A 24,859-nucleotide genomic window follows, 5' to 3' on the forward strand; every position below is an offset into this window, starting at 1 on the left:
TTTTGTTTCATCAGACTAGAGGACATTTCTCCAAAAAGTACGATCTTTGTCCCCATGTGCAGTGCAAACCGTAGTCTGGCTTTTTTATGGCGGTTTTGGAGCAGTGGCTTCTTCCTTGCTGAGCGGCCTTTCAGTTAATGTCGATATAGGATTCGTTTTACTGTGGAAATGGATACTTTGCTGTTGTTCTGGGATTGATTTGCACTTTTCGCACCAAAGCATGTTCATCTCTAGGAGACAGAACGCGTCTCCTTCCTGAGCGGTATGACGGCGGCGTGGTCCCATGGTGTTTATACTTGCGTACTATTGTTTGTAGAGATGAATGTGGTACCTTCAGGTGTTTGGAAATTGCTCCCAAGGATGAACTAGACTTGTGGAGGTCTACAATTGTTTTTCTGAGGTCTTGGCTGATTTCTTTTGATTTTCCAATGATGTCAAGCAGAGGCACTGAGTTTGAAGTTAGGCCTTGAAATACATCCACAGGTACACCTCCAATTGACTCAAATTATGTCGATTAGCCTATCAGAAGCTTCTAAAGCCATGACATCATTTTCTGGAATTTTCCAAGCTGTTTAAAGGCACAGTCAACTGAGTGTATGTAATCTTCTGACCCACTGGAATTGTGATATACTGAATTATAAGTGAAATAATCTCTAAACAATTGTTGGAAAAATTACTCGTGTCATGCACAAAGTAGATGTCCTAACCGACTTGCCAAAACTATAGTTTGTTAACAAGAAATTTGTGGAGTGGTTGAAAAACAAGTTTTAATGACTCCAACCTAAGCGTATGTAAACTTCCGACTTCAACTGTATCTGTAGGAGTGAACAATTGTTTTGAAAGGGGTGGTGCACTTAATAACCTGGACACTGAGTGCATATTGCCCAACTAGGACGGAATGAGATACTTTTTTCTTCAAATTCCTTTATTATTATAATTGTTTTTGTTGTTTTTTGAGTGTTTGAAGTAAATATAGTAAATATTATGAATGAGCCCTGTCTAGGTCTGCTTCTGCCTTCTGAGACACTTCAAATCAAATTGTATGTGTCACATGCGCCAAATACAACAGGTGTAGACCTCACAGTGAAATGCTTACTTACAAGCCCTTAACCAACAATGCAGTTAAGGAAAAGAACTGTTGAGTAAAAAATAGATAAATAAAATACTAAAGAACAAAAATATACATTGTCACATTAAAATATATATTGATAATTTGTCCTGGCCAGTGTGATAGACCTACCTCTTGTTTTTTTTAAAGCCAACGTAAAGCCAACAAAGGAAAAACAACAACAAACACTTGTCATCACTGTGTTAATTGAAAATAAAATGAATTTGATTATTTAGGAATTAGGCATCTATATAGTATATTAATTCGTTCAACTGTCCATATAATTCTCCAATCAAATAAATGCAAACAGATGCATGGCTACAACCAGTGAAGTAGCCTACAGTTCTATTATATGGCACACAACCACCTGTGGGGCACACTGTTTTTCTCCCACAGGGGGACAAAACGGGCAGCTCACTAAGAGCGGGGTGGTATAATGACTTGTAACATCAATGTAATATAGGCACCAGTAGAGCCAAAGCGAGTGCGTCCATTTATCGGCTACATGTTCAGTTGGCCTGGCTAAATTTCTTGTACATTCCACCTTGGGATTCAGTGAATTCATCTTTCATGCATCTATCTTTCGACACCAAACCCACCACTGGTGTGCGTGGGCAAAGAGCTCTATCTTCATGTCATCTAACAAATGTAAATGCGTGGCGATTGCTAAACAGCATTGGCACTTGGATTGGAATCAGATGACATGAAAATAGCTATTTTTTTACATACAATGTAGGTCAGTATTTGTATTATTTATACAGTCTTTTCCCTCATCTTTATCAAGGGTGCCAATCATTTTTTACCTGATTGTATGTCCCTCAGAGCATTCATGCATGCATATGTGAACCTGGAAACATGATACTAACATACATCATAAGTAAGTAGCCTTGGACAAGACTTGGCTTGTGCAAGCCTGAACAGCTCATAGGAGCAGGAGCCTATTTACTGTTTTTGTAGCGTGAGAATGCTTGATTACCATTACTCCCAATCTACAGTGCATTTGGAAAGTATTCAGACCTCTTGACTTTTTCCACATTGTTACATTACAGCCTTACTCTAAAATTGATTCAATAGTTTTTCCCCCCTCATCAATCTACACACAATACCCCATGATGACAAAGCAACAACAGGTTTTTAGACATTTACCACCCCCCCCCCCCCCCCCCCCAAAAAAAAAATATAGATTTAATATACATAGGTGTTCAGACCCTTAACTCAGTACTTTGTTGAAGCACCTTCGGCAGCGATTAGAGCCTCGAGTCTTTTTGGGTATGACGCTACAAGCTTGGCACACCTGTATTTGGGGAGTTTCTCTCATTCTTCTCTGCAGATCCTCTCAAGCTCTGTCAGGTTGGACAGGGAGCGTCGCTGCACAGCTATTTTCAGGTCTCTCCAGAGATGTTGGATCGGGTTCAAGTCCGGGCTCTGGCTGGGCCACTCAAGGACATTCATAGACTGGTCTCCTGTGTTGTCTTGGCGTAGTGAACCTTCGCCCCCAGTCTGAGGTCCTGAGCACTCTGGAGCAGGTTTTCATCAAGGATCTCTGTACTTTGCTCCGTTCATCTTTCCCTCGTTCTGGACTAGTCTATCCAGTCCCTGCCACAGAAAAACATCCCCACAGCATTATGCTGCTACCACCATGCTTTACCGTAGGGATGGTGCCAGGTTTCCTCCAGACGTGAGGATTGGCATTCAGGCCATAGAGTTCAATCTTGGTTTCATCTGACCAGAGAATCTTGTTTCTCATGTTCTGAGAGTCCTTTAGGTGCCTTTTGGCAAACTTCAAGCGGGCTGTCATGTGCCTTTTACTGAGTGGCTTCCATCTGGCCACTCTACCATAAAGGCCTTATTGATGGTGTGCTGCAGAGATGGTTGTCCTTCTGGCAGGTTCTCCCATCTCCACAGAGGAACTTTGGAGCTTTGTCAGAGTGATCATTGGGTTCTTGGTCACCTCCCTGATGAAGGGCCTTCTCCCCTGTTTGCTCAGTTTGGTCTGGCGGATAGCTCTAAGTAGAGTAACTTCTTCCACTTAAGAATGATGGAGGCCACTGTGTTCTTGGGGATCTTCAGTGCTGCAGAAATGTTTTGGTACCCTTCCCCAGATCTGTGGCTCGACACAATCCTGTCTTGGAGCTCTATAGACAATTCCTCTGACATACACTGTCAACTGTTCAACCTTATATAGACAGGTGTGCCTTCTCAAATCATGTCCAATCAACTTACCACAGGTGGAGTCCAATGAAGTTGTTGAAACATCTCAAGGATGACCAATGGAAACAGGATGCACATGAGCTCAATTACGATTATTATTTTTTTTTGCAAAAATGTCTAAACCTGTTATCGCTTTGTCATTATGGGGTATTGTGTGTAGATTGTTACATTACAGCCTGTTTTTCATCAATATGGAAAAGGGGAAGGGGTCTGAATACTTTCCGAATGCATTGAATCTCTAATGCTGAGAGCCAAGCAGAGATGCATTATATGCAATATCCCTCGGCCTGGGGCTCCATGCAAGATCTCACCTCGTGGGGTTGCAATGATCATGAGAACGGTTAGGAATCAGCCCAGAACTACACGGGGAGGATCTTGTCAATGATCTCAAGGCAGCTGGGACCATTGTCACCAAGAAAACAATTGGTAACACACTATGCCGTGAAGGACTGAAATCCTGCAGCGCCCGCAAGGTCCCCCTGCTCAAGAATACATATACATGCCCGTCTGAAGTTTGCCAATGAACATCTGAATGATTCAGAGGACAACTGGTGAAAGTGTTGTGGTCAGATGAGACCAAAATGGAGCTCTTTGGCATCAACTCAACTCGCCGTGTTTGGAGGAGGAGGAATGCTGCCTATGACCCCAAGAACACAATCTCCACCGTCAAACATGGAGGTGGAAACATTATGCTTTGGGGGTGTTTTTCTGCTAAGGGGACAGGACAACTTCACCACATCATTTGACGGGGCCATGTACTGTCAAATCTTGGGTGAGAACCTCCTTCCCTCAGCCAGGGCATTGAAAATGGGTCGTGGATGGGTATTCCAGCATGACAATGACCCAAAACACACGGCCAAGGCAACAAAGGAGTAGCTCAAGAAGAAGCACATTAAGGTCCTGGAGTGGCCTAGCCAGTCTCCAGACCTTATTCCCATAGAAAATCTGTGGAGGGAGCTTAAGGTTCGAGTTGCCAAACGTCAGCCTCGAAACCTTAATGACTTGGAGAAGATCTGCAAAGAGGAGTGGGACAAAATCCCTCCTGAGATGTGTGCAAACCTGGTGGCCAACTACAAGAAACGTCTGACCTCTGTGATTGCCAACAAGGGTTTTGCCACCAAGTACTAAGTCATGTTTTGCAGAGGGGTCAAATACTTATTTCCCTCATTAAAATGCAAATCATTTTATAACATTTTTTAAATGTGTTTTTCTGGATTTTTTTGTTGTTATTCTGTCTCTCACTGTTCATATAAACCTACCATTAAAATTATAGACTGATCATTTCTTTGTAAGTGGGCAAACGTACAAAATCAGCAGGGGATCAAATACTTTTTCCCCCCACTGTAGCTGAAATTATTATTAATTCAAGTGCTGTCTCTGTACATTTATCTGGCACTAAATGGAATAGAAACAGCTGATTGGCATGGCCTGCATGTTCCACTCCAGGATTACAACTTCCTGTTTTGACCTCCCAATAAACCCCCCCAAAACCCTTCAGTTGAAAATGAGCTCACCCGATGACATGTTTGATGGGGCGGAACAGGATGAGACCTTGAAACTTTTTCTAAAGAAACTGACTGTTAACCATTTCAGCAGCTAACAGGAAGCTGTGGTCGATGGATTCGGTATGGGGGGGGAATGAGAGCGAGCCGATAGGGGCTACACACAGAAAACCAATAGTAGTCTCTAGCTGTGATAGGTTTTCTGATTTTTAAACAAAGATTTCTCAAAATGACAAAAACTCATCCAATGAGAGGCAAGAGGCAGAGAAGGAAGAAGAGTCTTCCAAAAACAGAGCAACATGGATATGCAACTAAATGAACATAATGGATATGCCCCATTGACAAAAAATGCAGCAGTCGTCATTCTTAGGGTTCTACGGTGTGATCAGACAGAACATCTGCAGACCAGTCCTCCACAAAGAGCTGATTTCCTGTTTTTCCATTGATAACACAATATAGGGTATTCATACAACTTGAAGGGTATTCATAAGATTTATATGAGGACCAGTAGAGATTTGATTCATATTCTTTATATACACAGACGGTCAATAACCCATGCAAGAAGTAGTAGTTATCTGTTATGGTTCAAGGCATTCAACTACTCTTCTCTCTGAGGTTTCTAAATTCACCCAAACATACACAGGGTTGAGCCATTGGCAATGTCTGTTTGAGCAAACAGAGGCTCCTTTCAGCATTGCACAAAGAGCCAGGCATGCATTAGGGTATGTGACTGTTAAACTGCAAACACTTCACTATACCTGACCACACACACCATGTTGCCCACATTGTGTTGTTAGTTTACATGCCATCCGTGTATAGAGCATTTTGAAGAAGTCCAGGCGACTGCTCCATGAGCAGTGAAGAGAAAACAGAGAGACAGAGAGCGAGAGACACAGAGAGAGGTGAGAAAGCAGACACCACCAATAGGATATTTTAGATGAAGGTAATGTAGTTCCAAGGACCCTGGCTGCAATGTAATGCAGGCCTATGTCAGTGAAGCATCGTTTCTGTGGAGGTCAAGGCTTCACTTGTGAAAACAGGAGGCGTGTAGATGCAAACACACACTACATTAGAGGTCGATCGATTACTATTTTTCAACGCCGATACCGATTATTGGAGGACCAAAAAAAGCTGATACCGATTAATCGGACGATTTTTATATAAATATTATATTTGTAATAATGACAATTACAACAATACTGAATGAACACTTATTTTAACTTATGATAATACATAAATAAAAATCTATCTAGTCTCAAATAAATAATGAAACATGTTCAATTTGGTTTAAATAATGCAAAAACACAGCGTTGGAGAAGAAAGTAAAAGTGCAATATATGCCATGTAAAAAAGTTTACATTTAAGTTCCTTGCTCAGAACATGAGAACATATGAAAGCTGGTGGTTCCTTTTAACATGAGTCTTCAATATTCCCAGTTAAGAAGTTTTAGGTTGTAGTTATTATAGGAATTATAGGACTATTTCTCTCTATACCATTTGTATTTCATATACCCTTGACTATTGGATGTTCTTATAGGTACTTTAGTATTGCCAGCCTAATCTCGGAAGTTGATAGGCTTGAAGCCATAAACAGCGCAATGCTTGAAGCACAGCGAAGAGCTGCTGGCAAATGCAGGAAAGTGCTGTTTGAATGAATGCTTACGAGCCTGCTGCTGCCTACCACCGCTCAGTCAGACTGCTCTATCACATTTCAAATCATAGACTTAATTATAATATAATAAAACACACAGAAATACGAGCCTTAGGTCATTAATATGGTAAAATCCGGAAACTATCATTTCAAAAACAAAACATTTATTATTTCAGTGAAATACGGAACCGTTCCGTATTTTATCGAACAGGTTGCATCCATAAGTCTAAATATTGCTGTTACATTGCACAACCTTCAATGTTATGTTAGAATTATGTAAAATTCTGGCAAATTAATTACGGTCTTTGTTAGGAAGAAATGGTCTTCACACAGTTTGCAACAAGCCAGGCGGCCCAAACTGCTGCATATACCCTGACTGTGCTTGCACAGAACGCAAGAAAAGTGACACAATTTCCCTAGTTAATATTGCCTGTTAATATTAATTACTTTTAACTAAATATGCAGGTTTAAAAAATATATGTATATTGATATTAAGAAAGGCATTGATGTTTATGGTTAGGTACACATTGGTGCAACGACAGTGCTTTTTTCGCTAATGCGCTTGTTAAATCATCACCCGTTTGGCGAAGTAGGCTGTGATTCGATGATAAATGAACAGGCACCGCATTGATTATTTGCAACGCAGGACAAGCTAGTTAAACTAGTAATATCATCAACCATGTGTAGTTAACTAGTGATTATGTTAAGATTGATTGTTTTTTTATAAGTTTAATGCTAGCTAGCAACTTACCTTGGCTCCTTGCTGCACTCGTGTAACAGGTGGTCTGGCTGCCACGCAGTCTCCTTGTGGAGTGCAATGTAAATCGGCATAAAAAAAAACTTGAAATCGGCCTTGCCGATTAAATCGGTCGACCTCTACACTACATGTTAATGTATGTAAATTGTAGTTTTTTCTGTAATGTCTTTTTCGTTATACGTCGGACCCCAGTAGGTGACATAAGGTGAAAGATACATTGTCTCAGCAGATTGCTTTGGACACCACAAAGTAGTGTCACTAGGTTGTTAGCAACTCACACCCATGTTAACACTTTTCAGGGTGAATATTATATGATGACAATGTGACGCAGACACGTTAATGGCCAAATAGGTTTTGGTACTTTTCAGTGACTGTATTATTGGATAGGAGCTCAGCAAGGTTGGCAATCAACCTTATTCAACCGTATGGAATGACGCATTTTAAGCCTTTAAACCTAAGATGGTAGGCTAACTAAATTGCTACAAGTTTCTTATATAATTTTATGTATGAGGTGGATCAGCCTGGTCTCATAGACCAGTAGTGGTAAAATGGCACTGTAGAGGATGGTTGACGTTTTTTTGCGTTGTTTGTCATTTATTTAACTTATTTGTACATAATGTTGCTGCTACCGTCTCTTATGACCAAGACATCAAAACTGGGATTACTCACCACGAACTGGAAGAAGCTTTTACCTTTAACGAGTCCGATGAGAAAGATATACTGGGAACAGACCCAGATCCACGTAATTTGCGTGAAGAAAAGACGGAAGAAAAGAGGACGCAGATCAGGCTGCCTTTTGAGAATCTGTAGGCGAGCGAGTAAAGTCCCATTGCCATCAATTCTACTTGCTAACATGCAATCATTGGAAAATAAAATGGATGACCTACGATTATCCTACCAACGGGACATTAAGAACTGTAATATCCTATGTTTCACCGACTCGTGGCTGAACGACGACACTGACAATATAGAGCTGGAGGGATTTTCAATGCACCCGCAGAACAGAGAAGCTGCATCAGGTAAGACAAGGGGTGGGGGTGTGTGTCTTTTTGTCAATAACAGCTGGTGCGCGATGTCTTATAGTAAAGAAGTCTCGAGGTATTGCTCGCCTGAGTTAGAGTACCTTATGATAAGCTGTAGACCACACAATCTACCAAGAGAGTTCTCAGCTATATTACTCGTAGCCATCTATTTACCTCCACAGACTGATGCTGGCACTAAGAGCGCACTCAACCAACTCTATAAGGCCATAAGCAAACAAGAAAATGCTCACCCAGAAGCAGCACTTCTAGTGGCCGGGGACTTTAATGGAGGCAAACTTAAATCAGTTTTACCAGCATGTCACATGTGCAACCAGAGGAGAAAAAAAATTCAAAACATTTTTTTTTTATAAACTCTAGACCACCTTTACTCCACACACAGAGACGCATACAAAGCTCTCCCCCACCCTCCATTTGGCAAATTAGACAAAAATTATATTCTCCTGATTCCTGCTTACAAGCAAAAACTAAAGCAAGAAGCACCAGTGACTCGCTCAATACGGAAGTGGTCAGATGACGCGGATGTAACACTACAGGACTGTTTTGCTAGCATACACCGGAATATGTTCCGGGATTCATCTAATGGCATTGAGGAGTATACCACCTCAGTCATCGTCTTCATCAATAAGTGCATCGACGACATCCTCCCCACAATGACCGTACGTATATATCCAAACCAGAAGCCATGGATTACAGGCAACATCCGCATCGAGCTAAAGGCTACAGCTGCCACTTTCAAGGTGCGGGACACTAATCTGGACGCCTATAAGAAATCCCGCTATGCCCTCAGATGAACCATCAAACAAGCAAAGCATCAATACAGGATTAAGATTGAATCCTACTACACGGGCTCTGACGCTCTTCGGATGTGGCAGGGCTAGAAAACTATTACGGACTACAAAGGGAAACCCAGCTGCTCAGTGACGGGAGCCTACCAGATGAGCTAAATGCCTTTTATGCTCGCTTCGAGGCATGCACGAGAGCACCAGCTGTTCTGGATGACTGTGTGATAACGCTCTTGGTAACCGATGTAAGCAAGACCTTTAAACAGATCAACATTCACAAAGCCGCGGGGCCAGATGGATTACCAGGACGTGTACTCAAAGCATGCTGCGGACCAACTGGCAAGTGTCTTCACTGACATTTTCAACCTCTCCCTGACTGAGTCTGTAATACCTACATGTTTCAAGCAGACCACCATAGTCCCTGTGCCCAAGGAAGCGAAGGTAACCTGCCTAAATGATTATCGCCCTGTAGCACTCACGTCGGTAGCCATGAAGTGCTTTGAAAGGCTGGTCATAGCTCACAACAGCATCCTCCCAGATACCCTAGACCCACTCCAATTCGCATATTGCCCCAACAGATCCACAGATGACGCAATCTCAATCACACTCCACACTGCCCTTTCCCACCTGGACAAAAGGAACACCTATGTGAGAATGCTGTTCATTGACTACAGCTCAGTGTTCAACACCATAGTGTCCATAAGGCTCATCATTAAGCTAAGGACCCTGGGACTAAACACCTCCCTCTGCAACTGGATCCTGGACTTCCTGACGGGCCGCCCCCAGGTGGTAAGGTTAGGCAACAACACGTCTGCCACGCTGATCCTCAACACTGGGGCCCCTCAGGGGTGTGCACTTAGTCCCCTCCTGTACTCCCTGTTCAACCACGACTGCGTGGTCAAACACGACTCCAACACCATCATTAAGTTTGCTGACGACACAACAGTGGTAGGCCTGATCACCGACAACGATGAGACAGCCTAAAGGGAGGAGGTCAGAGAACTGGCAGTGTGGTGCCAGGATAACAACTTCTCCCTCAATGTGAGCAAGACAAAGGAGCTGATCATGGACTACAGGAAAAGGCGGGCCGAACAGGCCCCCATTAACATCAACGGGGCTGTAGTGGAGCGGGTCGAGAGTTTCAAGTTCCTTGGTGTCCACATCACCAACGATCAATCATGGTCCAAACACACCAAGACAGTCATAAAGAGGGCACGACAAAACCTTTTCCCTCTCAGGAGACTGAAAAGATTTGGCATGGGTCCCCAGATCCTCAAAAAGTTCTACAGCAGCACCATCGAGAGCATCCTGCCTGGTTGCATCACCTCCAGGTATGGCAACTACTCGGATTCTGACCGTAAGGCGCTACAGAAGTTAGTGCATATGATCCAGTACATCACTGGGGCCAAGCTTCCTGCAATCCAGGACCTATATAAATAGGCGGTGTCAGAGGAAAGCCCATAAAAATGTCAGAGACTCCAGTCACCCAAGTCATAGACAGTTTTCTCTGCTACTGCATGGCAAGAGGTACCGGAGTGCCAAGTCTAGAACCAAAAGGCTCCTTAACAGCTTCTACCCCCAATCCATAAGACTGCTGAACAATTAATCAAATGGCCACCGGACTATGACATTGACCCCCTCCCCTCCATTTCTTTTGTACACTGCTGCTACTCGCTGTTAATCTATGCATAGTCACTTCACCCCTACCTACATGTACAAATTACCTCTGACCTGTACCCCCGCACATTGACTCGGTACCGGTACCCCTGTATATAGCCTCGTTATTGTTATGTTATTGGGTTACTTTTCATTATTTTTGACTTCAGTTTATTTGGTAAACATTTTCTTACCTCTTCTTAAACTGCACTGTTGGTTAAGGGCTTGTAAGTAAGCATTTCACGGTAAGGTCTACACTTGTTGTATTCGGTACATGACAAATAAAGTTTGATTTGATTTAGACTGAACATTGTAAACATTCAAATTAGTATGATGTGTTACGTTTGGTATGGTTACATAAGACAGAAGGTTACTTAAGGCAAAAAATGAAAGGAGGGTCATTGGTCAGCGTGGATGGGTGGGTGTATAATGTGAACGTCTAGCAAGAGCACTCCCTTTAAGAGTGTGCTCCTAATCTCAGCTCGTTACCTGTATAAAATACACCTGGGAGCCAGAAATCTTTCTGATTGAGAGGGGGTCAAATACTTATTTCCCTCATTAAAATGCAAATCAATTGACAACATTTTTTACATGCGTTTTTCTGGATATTTTTGTTGTTATTCTGTCTCTCACTGTTCAAATAAACCTACCATTAAAATTATAGACGGATAATTTATTTGTCAGTGGGCAAACGTACAAAATCAGCAGGGGATCAAATACTTTTTCCCCCCTCACTGTACATACCATGAAACATTTACATTTAAGTCATTTAGCAGACGCTCTTATCCAGAGCGACTTACAAATTGGTGGATTCACCTTATGATATCCAGTGGAACAACCACTTTACAATAGTGCATCTAAATCTTTTGGGGGGGGGGGGGGGGGTTAGAAGGATTACTTTATCCTATCCTAGGTATTCCTTAAAGAGGTGGGGTTTCAGGTGTCTCCGGAAGGTGGTGATTGACTCCGCTGTCCTTGCGTTGTGAGGGAGGAACATGACATACATACTAAAAGGAGTATCTTGGGTTTACATAGAGAATAATATGAAATGCTCTGGGACCAGGTTGCAGAGGTGGATTGACTGACTGAATTGTTGAATGCTTGTTGACAATTTTCTTATCTTCAGTGTTGTAGTCAGTAGACATAAATTACCTTACCTATGCAGTTTATATTCTGCATGCTGCTTGCTGCCTGCAGATAGACACCTCACTCCACTCCATTCACAGCCTACACTGTCCCTTACAAAAATATATAGCACTTTTGAAACTGAAGTAAAAGTGCAGTAACTGCAGTCCACTGTAGTATTTTGGACACAGTAATTGCAGAATAACTGCAGTGTACTGCAGTTGCACTGCAAAATTAGTCGTAAAAAAAAAAAGTTTGCAGTATTTGCAGCATAGTGCAGTTAACTCCATTTTAACTGCAGTTATACTGCATTATACTACAGTTAAACTGCACTCTGACTGCAATCTTTTTTCGTAAGGAGTTGGTGAGGCTAATTGTGTTCATCTTACATTTCACGAACCAGCCTAAAACGCTGACATACATAGTCCAAAAATAGCCCAACGAATCTTACCATAAATTCCGGAGGTTCGGTCAAGTCATCCGTGGGAATAGTTAGAAGGAGAATGGCTACAATCCCAAACAGTAATAGCGCAACCGTGGCGAAAATATGACAGCGTCGCTTTGCCATTGTTAAAAATTGAGCGGTGCTCTTTTTTCAGATGAAATCCACAGTGCGTGCGCTGCCTGATTTGGCAGTGAAGGCAAGAGAGTTTGGATAACAGCTTGAGGTAACTACACAATGGGTTTGGCTTCATACAACGCATAATTTAAGTCACTTCGGCATGACTTGCAATTACTTATTTACTTCCCATCACAAAACCCCACAGATAGAACCATTTGGTAGTAGGGCTGGGAAGTGCCTCACAATAAGATATTATCACTCTTACTTTGGCGATACCATATGTATTGCCATTCTACATGTATCACGATTCTATGTGGGTTGTTCCAAAAATTAGGTGCCTTTTGAGTTGTGTAAATTGGTGGGGGAAAAAACTTTTATTTCACGGAATTTAAATTGCAGTTAAAATCTTGCACACTGAAAAATAATTTCACATGCCCGAATACAACAAGTGTAGACCTTACCGTGAAATGCTTACTTACAAGCCCTTAACCAACAGTGCAGTTCAAGAAGAGTTAAGAAAAGATTTACCAAATAAAGTCAATAATAAAAAGTAACCCAATAACATAACAATAAGGAGGCTATGTACAGGGGGTACTAGAGGTCGACAGATTATGATTTCAACGCTGATACCGATTATTGGAGGACCCAAAAAAGCCGATACCGATTAATCTGCCGATTGTTTATATATATATATATATAAACAATTGGTCATTAATATGGTCAAATCCGGAATCTATCATTGAAAACAAAACGTTTATTCTTCAGGTGAATAATGGACCCGTTCTGTATTTTATCGAACGGGTTGCATCCATAATATTGCTGTTACATTGCACAACCTTCAATGTTATGTCAGAATTATGTAAAATTCTGGCAAATTAATTACGGTCTTTGTTAGGAAGAAATGGTCTTCACACAGTTCGCAACGAGCCAGGCAGCCCAAACTGCTGCATATACCCTGACTCTGCTTGCACAGAACGCAAGAGAAGAGACAATTTCCCTAGTTAACTAAAAGAAATTAATGTTAGCAGGCAATATTAAATAAATATGCAGGTTTAATTTTTTTTACATGTGTATTGATTTTAAGAAAGGCATTGATGTTCATGGTTAGGTACATTGGTGCAATGACAGTGCTTTTTTCACGAATGCGCTTGTTAAATCATCACCCGTTTGGCGAAGTAGGCTGTGATTCGATGATAAATTAACAGGCACCGCATTGATTATATGCAACGCAGGACAAGCTAGATAAACTAGTAATATCATCAACCATGTGTAGTTAACTAGTGATTATCTTAAGATTGATTGTTGTTTTTTATAAGATAAGTTTAATGCTAGCTAGCAACTTACCGTGGCTCCTTGCTGCACTCGCGTAACAGGTGGTCAGCCTGCCACGCAGTCTCCTCGTGGAGTGCAATGTAATTGGCCATAATCGGCATCCAAAAATGCAGATATCCGATTGTTATGAAAACTTGAAATTGGCCTTAATTAATCGGTCGACCTCTAGGGGGTACCTGTACCAAGTCAGTGTGCGGGGGTACAGGTTTAAAAGATTTTACTGAGTTACAGTTCATATAAAGAAGTCAGTCAATTAAAAATAAATACATTAGGTCCTAATCTATGGATTTCACATGACTGGGAATACAGATATGCAAATATAGGGGTGTGGATCAGAAAACCAGTCAGTAGCTTCCCGTGTGGCGCAGCGGTCTAAGGCACTGCATCGCAGTGCTTGAGGCGTCACTACAGACCCGGGTTTGATCCCAGGATGTCCTTGTCGATTTGGGGCTCTAGCGACTGCTTGTGGCGGTCTGGGCGCATGGATGCTGACTTTGGACGCCAGTTTGGTGCAGCTGGCTTCCGGGTTAAGTGAGCAGTGTGTCAAGAAGCAGTGCGGCTTGGCGGGGTCGTGTTTCGGAGGACGCATGGCTCTCGACCTTCGCCTCTCCCGAGTGCGTTCGGGAGTTGAAGCGATGGGACAAGACTAACTACCAATTGGGGAGAAAAAGTGGTAAAAGTACAAAAAAAGAAATAAATAAAACCAGTCAGTCTCTGGTGTAACCACCATTTGCCTCATGCAGCCCACACGTCCTTCACATATAATTAAATAAGGCTGTTGATTGTGGCCTGTGGAATGTTGTCCCACTCCTCTTCAATGTCTGTGCGAAGTTGCTGGATATTAGCGGGAAGTCGAGCCAGAGCATCCCAAACTTGGGAACTTTTTATTCAGCTCATGAAATATGCAACCAACACTTTACATGTGCACTTGAAGAAACTTTCAAAGTTCTTGACATTTTCAGATTGACTGACCTTCAAGTCTTAAAGTAATGATGGACTGTCGTTTCTCTTTGTTTATTTGTGCTGTTCTTGCCATGGACTTTGTATTTTACCAAATAGGCTAACAAGGGATGCACAATATATTGGTGAACATATCGGAATCAGCCGATATTAGCTAAAAATGCCAACATCGGTATCGGCCAATGTCTAGTTTAACACCCCGATGTGCAAAACTGATGTCAAAGCTGACGTGCATACCTATAGAACGTAGGTACATGACGTAATGATGCCACGTAAAATGTTGCGCTATACATGCAACACAGCATTCCTAAACTAGCCCACAATGTCTGCTGTGTGGATCGAGCAGTCAACAAGTCGAGCAGTCATTTGAAAGAGTCAAATTTCAGCGAGACAACTCAAAAGGCTTAATCCATTAATGCCAAGATAATGGAATTCATTGCCCTTGGCAATCAACTGTTGTGGGTGATGTTGGCTTTCGCCGACTGTACCGGTGCTCAACCACACTACCAAGTGCGCTATTTTTCAGATGTTGCCCTACCGGAGTTACACAGTAATAGCGTCACTGGTATTAGCTTCACGACATACATACTATGGAATGCCGTTTGGGTCTTTGCGTGTCAAAAAAGATACAGTAGCACTGTCAAAGCTGTACAAAAAAAGTCTGCAAACACCGGCCACGAACGATGTGTTTACAATATTGCGTTGGTAATAAAGCATAATTTGTTTGACCGCAATGTCTGGGGTAGCTAGCTTTAGATTGGTACCTAGCTAGCACCCACGCAACCAGCCTGAAAACAATGACCAGTAGAACCTGCAGTGATTTTCATTCAATCTTAGCAATGATTTAGGAATCCTTGTAAGTATTAGCTAGGTTGCCACTTGTTGTTTGCCTATGGAAATTGAACTTCAGTTCATGAAAATAAATAGCTAGTCAGCAACTTAACCCTGTTGCCAAAAGCTAACGTTATAAGCAGCCAGCTATCATCATCTGGCTAGTGAGGCTCGACCGCACCGGGTTATGTTTTGTGAAGCTAGCCACAATAAGGATTAGGAACAATAGTGGAAATTGCTGTTTGCCTTCAAAATAAAAATATGGCATTGACAGTAATGCAAATGAATACAAATAGTAGAATGCCATACTTTTATTTTGAAGGCTAACCGCAAAGTCCACTATTGTGGATAATCCTTATTGTGGCTAGCTTCACATAGATGGGTTCGACCACCATTAAATCAAATAAGAACTGTCTTATAAATTAGGGTTATTTTAGATGATGACACCTAGCTATATAGTTAGCTAACTAACTGTAGCTTCTGAAACAGATTGTTGTATTATTTGACACGTCAAATAGTGTTATTTGAGGTGTATCTTTTTTGACACGCAAAGACCCAAACTGCGTTCCAAAGAAATCCTGGTTGGGAATGAAACGACTGAACAACGAAACAGCACAGCAAGTAAGTGAATGAAATAGGTTTTGATTATGTTTACTGGTAATGGGGACATAAATAACTTCTTGGTCAGTGTGGTGTGTGTGTAACCTTTATTTAACTAGGCAAGTCAGTTAAGAACAAATTCTTATTTACAATGACGGCCCGGACGATGTGATACAGCCTGGATTCGAACCAGGGACTATAGTGACACCTCTTGCACTGAGAAGCAGTGCCTTAGACCACTGCGTCCAACTATTTAACTGTACTAGAATGCTTAAAAGGCCGCTAAAATTGCAAATATCGGTATTGTTTTTTTTTTGGCAAGGAAAATATCAGATATCGGTATTGGGCAAAAATGTAATATCGGTGCATTACTAATACCAACAATACCTTGTCACAACACTACTAACGCATTAAGAAAATAAATTCCACATTAACTTTTAACAAGGCACACCTGTTAATTGAAATACATTCCAGGTGACTACCTCATGAAGCTGGTTGAGAGAATGCAAAGAGTGTGCAAAGCTGTCATCAAGGCAAAGGGTGGCTACTTTCAAGAATCTCAAATATATTTTGATTTGTTTAACACTTTTTTGGTTACATGATACCATGTGTTATTTCATAGTTTTGACGTCTTCCCTATTATTCTACAATGTAAAAAAAAAAAAAAACAGTAATCTTTCTTCTTTATCTAATAAATGTGTTTATTCATTCACAACTAGGTTGTTGCTGGACCCAGCACAGGCAGTGTGATCCTCTGGTCTTCTGGTACCAGTGCTATGGGAAAGGATGCTAGGCTTAGCAGACACAGCTCAGAGGTGAGTGCAGTGTAGGTATGAAGAAAACAGAGAGACACAGATGTACTGCCAGTTCCTTAATTTGTTGGATCTATATGTAATAGCAATTAACACTTAGGAGTGACAGACAGACACAGACAGACTGACAACAGAGGAACAAAGACAGAAAAACAGTGTCAGACAGACACACGGTGATGTGGGCTGGTGTGGCTGAATTGTCAAGGCTGAATGTTGTTTTAAGCACTAGTCTGGAAAATATTGCATTGAGACACCTTTGTCCATAGATGCCACATATCAAGTTTTGTGCAAATCGGTAATTTGCTGCCTGAAGAGTTGCGTAAAGTATTTTTCACGAAATTCAAAATCACGGAAAATCCATCATGGCAGACCTTATGGGTCCCCAAGGCTCATTTGTTCCTTCTGAGAGGGACCTGTGTACCGAATTTCATTACTTTAGGTCAAACAGGGTGAGGGGCTTGACGTTTCAAACTTTGCATTTTCAATATCTTGTTATAGCGCCACCATCTGCCCAATCAGTGTAATTTTGTAAATGCTGGATCTCTATGGCAAGACGCATCATTCACCCAAGTTTTGTTAAAATCGGGCCAGTGCTGTCTGAGTTATCGTGTGACTACTGTAAGAAAGAACATACAAACGAACATACGGGGACAGATCCACAATCCCCTCCCTGTTGTCATCGCCAGGGACAATAAAGATGGTGGGCTAGTACAGCATTGCACCAGTGTTGGAAAAATGATGGTTGGCATTATAAACTAGGCCTACATGGCAACTTCATTCCACAACAAGTGCAATAATGACCATGTTTTAATTTGCCCTCACCTTTTTGAATGACAATAAGACACCATACAAGATAGTATGATAGTCGTAAAACTATTTTGATGACATAAACAAGGATTGTACTATTGTCCACTTTCAGAATGTTCTTTACCAGCCTTCCGATGTGTCTACTTCCCCTCCATCCCTTGGGCTCATGCCTCATTGCCTCTATTGGAAAATCTGTGATTGATCCCCTGAAGAATGGCACAACTACCGGTCCTTAACAAGAAGGACCTGTGTCCGCTCAACATACCTTTTATCCTTAAAGACACACATGGCTAAACAGCCAATGCCAAGGGACAAATGGTCATTTCCTCGAACCAGACAGGGCCCTGGGACATCAGAATCTAAGGGTGAGGATGGACTGTGTTCCACAAGACTCACTCATGACAGGAACCCTGTTGCATGCAAAAGTCCTGGGATGTATTCGTTACGTCTTGCAACGGAAACCGTTTACCGTTTAAGAACCAACCAAATGGAATGAAATGACGAAGGAGCTACATGAATTTGTCCAATAGAAACTCTTGTTTTCATTACAAAACATTTTCCGTTTGGAATAATAGACGAAAAATTTGGCTAAAATCTGCATAATGATTACACCCGATACCACCCAAGTGAAAACCACATTCACATAATCACACACACACATTTCCCCCCATGCTTGACCACACAGAGGCATCACAATGTAGACACACAGTCAATTTGAGAGCCACACTATGTTTTTTTTATCCAACCCTTGGTTTAAATTAGCAGGAAAATCAGTGAGACCACCTTCAACCCCAAAATACATGCAAAACAACAGTTAGTGCTGCACCTTGAAACATCTGAGAGCTGGGACTTGATGTTTAATTTATGGACAATACCTCCCCCTTGTGGTAAAATAAAACAACAAAACTATAATAGGTTGGCAAACTTGCTTTGAGCTTAATATGACAAACAAGTATCTTTATTTCTAGTGTAGGAACACTTACAAAATATAAAATCATCCTCTAATATTCACAAAAGAAATAAGAACATAAGAGCTTATATATTCCAGCTTGAGTAATACACAACATGCCCATAATAAACCATTGAAAGTGTGTTGTTTTATACAAAAGTATGTGGACCCCTTCAAATAGTGGATTCAGCTATTTCAGCCACATTCGTTGCTGACAGTTCTATTAAATTGAGCACACTTCCATGCACTCTCCATAGACAAACATTGGCAGTAGATTGGCCCATACTGAAGAGCTTAGTGACTTTCAATGTGGCACCGTCATAGGATGCACCTTTCCAACAAGTCAGTTTGTCAAATTTCTGCCCTGCTAGAGCTGCCCCGGTCAACTGTAAGTGCTGTTATTGTGAAGTGGAAACTTCTAGGAGCAACAATGGCTCAGCCGCGAAGTTGTAAGCCACACAAGCTCACAGAACGGGATGGCCGAGTGCATAGTGCTGTAAAGTTTGGTGGAGAAAGAATAATGGTCTGGGGCGGTTTTTCATGGTTCGGGCTAAGCCCCTTAGTTCCAGTAAAGGGAAATCTTAATGCAGCATCACACGACATTCTAGATGATTCTGCGCTTCCAACTTTGTGGCAACAGTTTGGGGAAGGCCCTTTCCTGTTAGCATGACAATGCCCCTGTGCACAAAGCGAGGTCCATACAGAAATGGTTTTTCGAGATATGTGTGGAAGAACTTGACTGGCCAGCAGAGCCGTGTCTTCAAACCCAATCAAACACCTTTGGGATGAATCGGAACGCAGACTGTGAGTCAAGCCTAATCGCCCAACCTCACTAATGCTCATGGCTGAATGGAAGCAAGTCCCTGCAGCAATGTTCTAACATCTAGTTTCCTTCCCAGAAGAGTGGAGGCTGTTATTGCAGCAACGGGGGGACCAACTCCATATTAAATGCCCATGATTTTGGAATGAGATGTTTGATGAGCAGCTGTCCACATACTTTTGGCCTTGTTTATTTCTGAACCTGAGTTTCAAACAAACAAAAATCTGACAGTAACTGAAAAACCTGGCACCTGTTGATAACTTATATGGAAAAACTAACATTGTGCAAAATGTATGGCACCATAGAATCCAAGCAGAAAAACAAACACAAAATCAGGACAAAAAATGAGCTAGCTAGTGTATATGTTTGGATAGGGTTAATGTGCTTTCGCATTATCACTCCCTAAACCTGCTCAAGCAGCCCTAGTCTCTCCCCCAATGTGCCAGTCATATACCCCCTCCCATCATCTCAGGGAAGCCAGAGTGCTCTTCCTGGCAGAGGTGCCATACCATGATGCACTGGTAGTTCCACAGTAGCAGCAGTGCCATGACTGTCAGGGCCACCATGATGAGGATGGCCAGGAGGATGCGCTGGCGAGAGCAGCAACTGGAGGGACTGGTAGTGCTGTCTTCTAATGGATGGCCTACATTATGCCTCTCCAGGTCTTCAACCTTGGGTCTGGAGGTTGGAGGATGCCACAGCCATTGTTTGATCCATGAAAGAGGGAGGCGCTGGCGAGCCCTGATCCATGGCTCGGTCTCGGCCATCCTGACCCTTGTATAGATCTCACTTGAGAACTTAAAAGGCAGGCTGGACAAAAGACAATGGTAGTGTCATACTAGTTCTTATTGATACTGTAGGCCTACTATTACTACAATATAGCATTATGACATCAGTTTGTACTGTCATTTAAAAAAAAACCTGACATCAAAAAGTGTCTGGCTATGCAGTCTCAAGGCTGAATCTGTGGGTGTTGATGTCAACTAGTACAGTAGATTCAGCAGTGAAGTAGTCTTCTAAAGTTAGGCCTACATACCCATATTCTGTAAATTATTATTCTACATAGTAAGTCATCAAACGGATATGGGCAAAATATTGGCACATGTAATTTGTTACTGTTTAAATACAAGAGAAGTAGTCTGTACAGGAACGGCACACAACCCTGCAGGTGAATACTGTAAATTACCGTCTACATATGTTAATGAATAGTAAAAGCGCTGAGTTCGTCGAGCTTCTTACCTTACAAACTCCAGAACTCAGATGAGGTTCCGCTCCAAACAGGTGTGGACGGTTTTAACACGTACAGGTATATTTCTCTACAAAATGGTTCCATATGATACACCTAACTTCAAAAACGATTCACGACCCCTATCACCTCTGAAGAAACAACAACAGTCCAAAAAAACAAAAACGTAAGCCACACCCAATTGGAAATCTTCTACCTGATGAGCAGGCGCGAGAACGTCCTGCTGTCCTTGTCCCCACCTCCGGGGTCATCACCAGTTACCACATCCACAAAATTATAAACCCCGCCTATTTCTACCATTTCTTCTTAAAATCTGATTTTAAACCTAACCCTAACTAATTTTAAACATTAACCACACTGCCAACCTTATGCCTAACCTTAAATGAAGACCATAAAGCAAATTTGTGTTTATGAATTTTTACAATATAGTCAATATTGAAGTAGTATGACAACTTTGTGGCTGTGATAACTAGTGGAAACGGTCATACTCCAGTGTTGACAATTTACCGACTTTGTCGCTATATTTAGCGAGTATTCAGACACCTCTAGCGACACATTTTCAAAAAAGCGACTAGCGACAAATCTAGCGATTTTTTCTGGTGTTATTGGAGACTTTTGGAGACGTAAAAGCACTTATCGTTCTTACTCTTCTCAACGAGCAGCGGGTGCTTCCGTGGGCCCCACCCCCGTCCCAAAGCACTCACAGGCGGCCCAGTCCTCGCACAGCAGTCCCTCCCAGCTGCAGTCCTCGCAGGAGATGTTCACGCCTCCACGTCCAGACTGCAAATGAATCGCGCATGCGGGAAGCCGCCGCTGGCCGCCCTGGTTTACATGAAAACATTTTTTTTTTACCTGAATTAGGGCCAGACTAGCTACCATAATTTTCTCACATTGCCATTGACATTTCTTTCTATTGTCTCTTTTTGGTCCATTTAGATTGTTAATGTAGATTGTATACCATTTTTTTTTTAAATGTTATGGTTAAAAATGTTCATGTTTTACTGTGACTTGTTGTAGGCTCCTAAGTGGACCATAAGGTTAAAAAACAAACCACATTAAGAAAACTAAACTAAAAAACAAAAACGTAAAAATAAACTAAAAAACTAAGTAACTCTGCCAGAGTGTCTCTTTTGGGTCACTTTTGCCGGTCCCAAGACCGGATAAAGGAGGAGAGTTGGAATTGTGACATTAAAATAAACAAGAATCGATAGAAGAAAGTTCATTTGTAGTTCTAAACATATTTAGGGTGTTTTTTACTCACTTGTTGTCTCTCCCACAACGTTATTCCTCTCTCCTACATCACAATTACATGCACATGGCCAATTATGCAAATTAGGTGATGACATCATTTAGGGACTTCTAGTGACTTTTAGGACAGCCAATAGCTACTTTCCTTACTGAGGAGTTGGCAACACTGAACCCACCTCCAGCCACTGAAAATGAACAAGCTTGATTTAGCTTGCCCGCGTGCGGTTTGGATGGGGTTCACGCAACATTAAAATACCTTAATATAAGGGGCACAACTTTGGTTTTAGAAGTGGGGGGGACATAACTTTGCGAGGGGTCTGGCATCTAAAGCAAATTTCCTGCATTTCTACACAATCCAATATAACCCATGGCCCTTCTAGCCCTCTCTCTTTAGAACAACTAAAATTAAGAAAAAATGCACCCAGTCATCAAGCTAGGTAAGAGATCATTGTTAAATATGTTTTTAAGTGATTGATAAGACTGAACTAGATAAAAGGTAATTCAATAATCAATATTGTGTTGCACCTTTAACCAATAGCCTAACAAATTAAACACATTTTTTAAGACATCCTCTATATAACATTTCTGCTAGACCGCCCAGCTAGCCTGAGCCACCTGCACCCCCGACCCCCACCAGTCTAGTGAATAACTAAACTCTCTCCCAAAACACATTTTTCTCCACCTTTTTTTTTCTTTATTCCCAAGGGAACGTTTTAGAAACAAGAGTTTAAAAAAAAAAACAATAAAAAAACACATACAACTACACATGTAAATGAACACAGAGAAACAGCACATCCTCCATGCTGGGAAGGCTTTCCACCAGATGTTGGATCATTGCTGCGGGGACTTGCTTCCATTCAGCCACAAGAGCATTAGTGAGGTCGGGCACTGATGTTAGGCGATTAGGCCTGGCTCAAAGTCGGCGTTCCAATTCATCCCTAAGGTGTTTGATGGGGTTGAGGTCAGAGCTCTGTGCAGGCCACTCAAGTTCTTCCACACCGATCTCAACAAACCATTTCTTTATGAACCTTGCTTTGTGCACAGGGGAATTGTCATGCTGACACAGGAAAGGGCCTTCCCCAAACTGTTGCCACAACGTTGGAAGCACAGAAACGTCTAGAATGTCATTGTATGCTGTAGTGTTAAGATTTCCTTTCACTAGAACTAAGGGGCCTAGCCCGAACCATGAAAAACAGCCCCAGGCCATTATTCCTTCTCCACCAAACTTTATAGCTGGCACTATGCATTAGGGCAGGTAGCGTTCTCCTGGCATCCGCCAAACCCAGATTTGTCCGTCGGACTGTCAGATGGTGAAGCGCGATTCATCACTCCAGATAACGTTTCCACTGCTCCAGAGTCCAATGGCGGCGAGCTTTACACCACTCCAGCCGAAGCTTGGCATTGCGCATGGTGATCTTAGACTTGTGTCCGTCGGCCATGGAAACCCATTTCATGAAGCTCCCGACGAACAGTTCGTGTCCTGATGTTGCTTCCAGAGGCAGTTTCTGAGTCCATGTTATTCAGTTACACTTGCATATAGTACATTCTATTGATGGTCTTAAACTGTGGTAATGTACACTGCATTTGGAAAGTATTCAGACCCCATGACTTTTTCCACATTTTGTCAACAAAATGTATTAAATTGTCCCCCCCCCATCAATCTACACCCAATACCCAATAATGACAAAGTAAAAAAAAGTTTTAGAAATGTTTGCAAAAAAACCTCAAATATCACATTTGCATAAGTATTCAGACCCTTTACTGAGTACTTTGTTGAAGCACCTTTGGCAGTGATTACAGCCTCAAGTCTTCTTGGGTATGACGCTACAAGCTTGGCACACCTGTATTTGGGGAGTTTCTCCCATTCTTCTCTGCAGATCCTCTCAGGCACTGTCAGGTTGGATGGGGAGTGTCGCTGCACAGCTATTTTCAGGCCTCTCCAGAAATATTCGATTGGGTTCAAGTCCGGACTCTGGCTGGGCCACTCAAGGACACTCGGAGACTTGTCCCGAAGCCATTCCTGTGTTCTCTTGGATGTGTGCTTAGGGTCGATGTTCTGTTGGAAGGTGAACCTTCGCCCTAATCTGAGGTCCAGGAGCGCTCTGGAGCAGGTTTTTATCAAGGATCTCTCTGTTCTTTACTCTTTTCATCTTTCCTTCGATCCTGACTAGTCTCCCAGTCCCTGCTGCTGAAAAACATCCCCACAGTATGATGCTGACACCACCATGCTTCACCATAGGGATGGTGCCAGGTTTCCTCCAGATGTGACACGTGGCATTCAGGTCAAATAGTTCAATCTTGGTTTCATCAGACCAGAAAATCTTGTTTCTCATGGGTTGAGAGTCCTTTAGGTGCCTTTTGGCAAACTCCAAGCGGGCTGTCATGTGCCTTTTACTGAGGAGTAGCTTCCGTCTGGCCTGATTGGTGTAGTGATGCAGAGATGGTTGTCGATCTGGAAGGTTCTCCCATCTCCACAGAGGAACTCTGGAGCTCCGTCAGAGTGACCATCGGGTTCTTGGTCACCTCCCTGACTAAGGCCCTTCTCCCCCAATTGCTCAGTTTGGCCAGGCGGCCAGCTCTAGGAAGATTCTTGGTGGTTCCAAACTTCTTTCATTTAAGAATGATGGAGGCCAGTGTGTTCTTGGGGACCTTCAATGCTGCAGGAATATTTAGGTACCCTTCCCCAGATCTATGCCTTGACACAATCCTGTTGTACTCACAATTTCTTCGACCTCATGGCATAGTTTTTGCTCTGACATGCATTATCAACTGTGGGACCTTATATAGACAGGTGTGTGCCTTTCCAAATCATGTCCAATCAATTGAATTTAGCACAGGTGGACTCCAATCAAGTTGTA

At 42.2% G+C, this 24,859-nt stretch overlaps 1 protein-coding gene across 4 annotated transcripts in view; it reads right to left on the reverse strand.

The window, feature by feature from the left end:
- enp2 (Ectonucleoside triphosphate diphosphohydrolase 2) overlaps positions 1-21,533 on the reverse strand; it is a 47,858-nt gene extending 26,325 nt beyond the window's left edge. Inside the window, exon 1 of one of the 4 annotated variants that reach the window (XM_014128472.3) lies at positions 21,458-21,533. Coding sequence is in view for 1 of the 4 variants with exons in the window: in NM_001141635.1 (NP_001135107.1) it covers positions 12,286-12,402 (117 nt within the window). In the remaining 3 variants the exon portion in view is untranslated. Of the gene's footprint in view, positions 1-12,285; positions 12,455-20,746; positions 20,895-21,399 lie in introns of those variants that run through there. The other 3 variants (XM_014128470.3, XM_014128471.3, NM_001141635.1) reach the window with 3 other exon arrangements.
- Positions 21,534-24,859: the final 3,326 nt, after the last annotated feature.

Source organism: Salmo salar, chromosome 11 (assembly GCF_965601325.2).
Source record: "Salmo salar chromosome 11, fSalSal1, whole genome shotgun sequence".
Taxonomy (NCBI): Eukaryota; Metazoa; Chordata; class Actinopteri; order Salmoniformes; family Salmonidae; genus Salmo; species Salmo salar.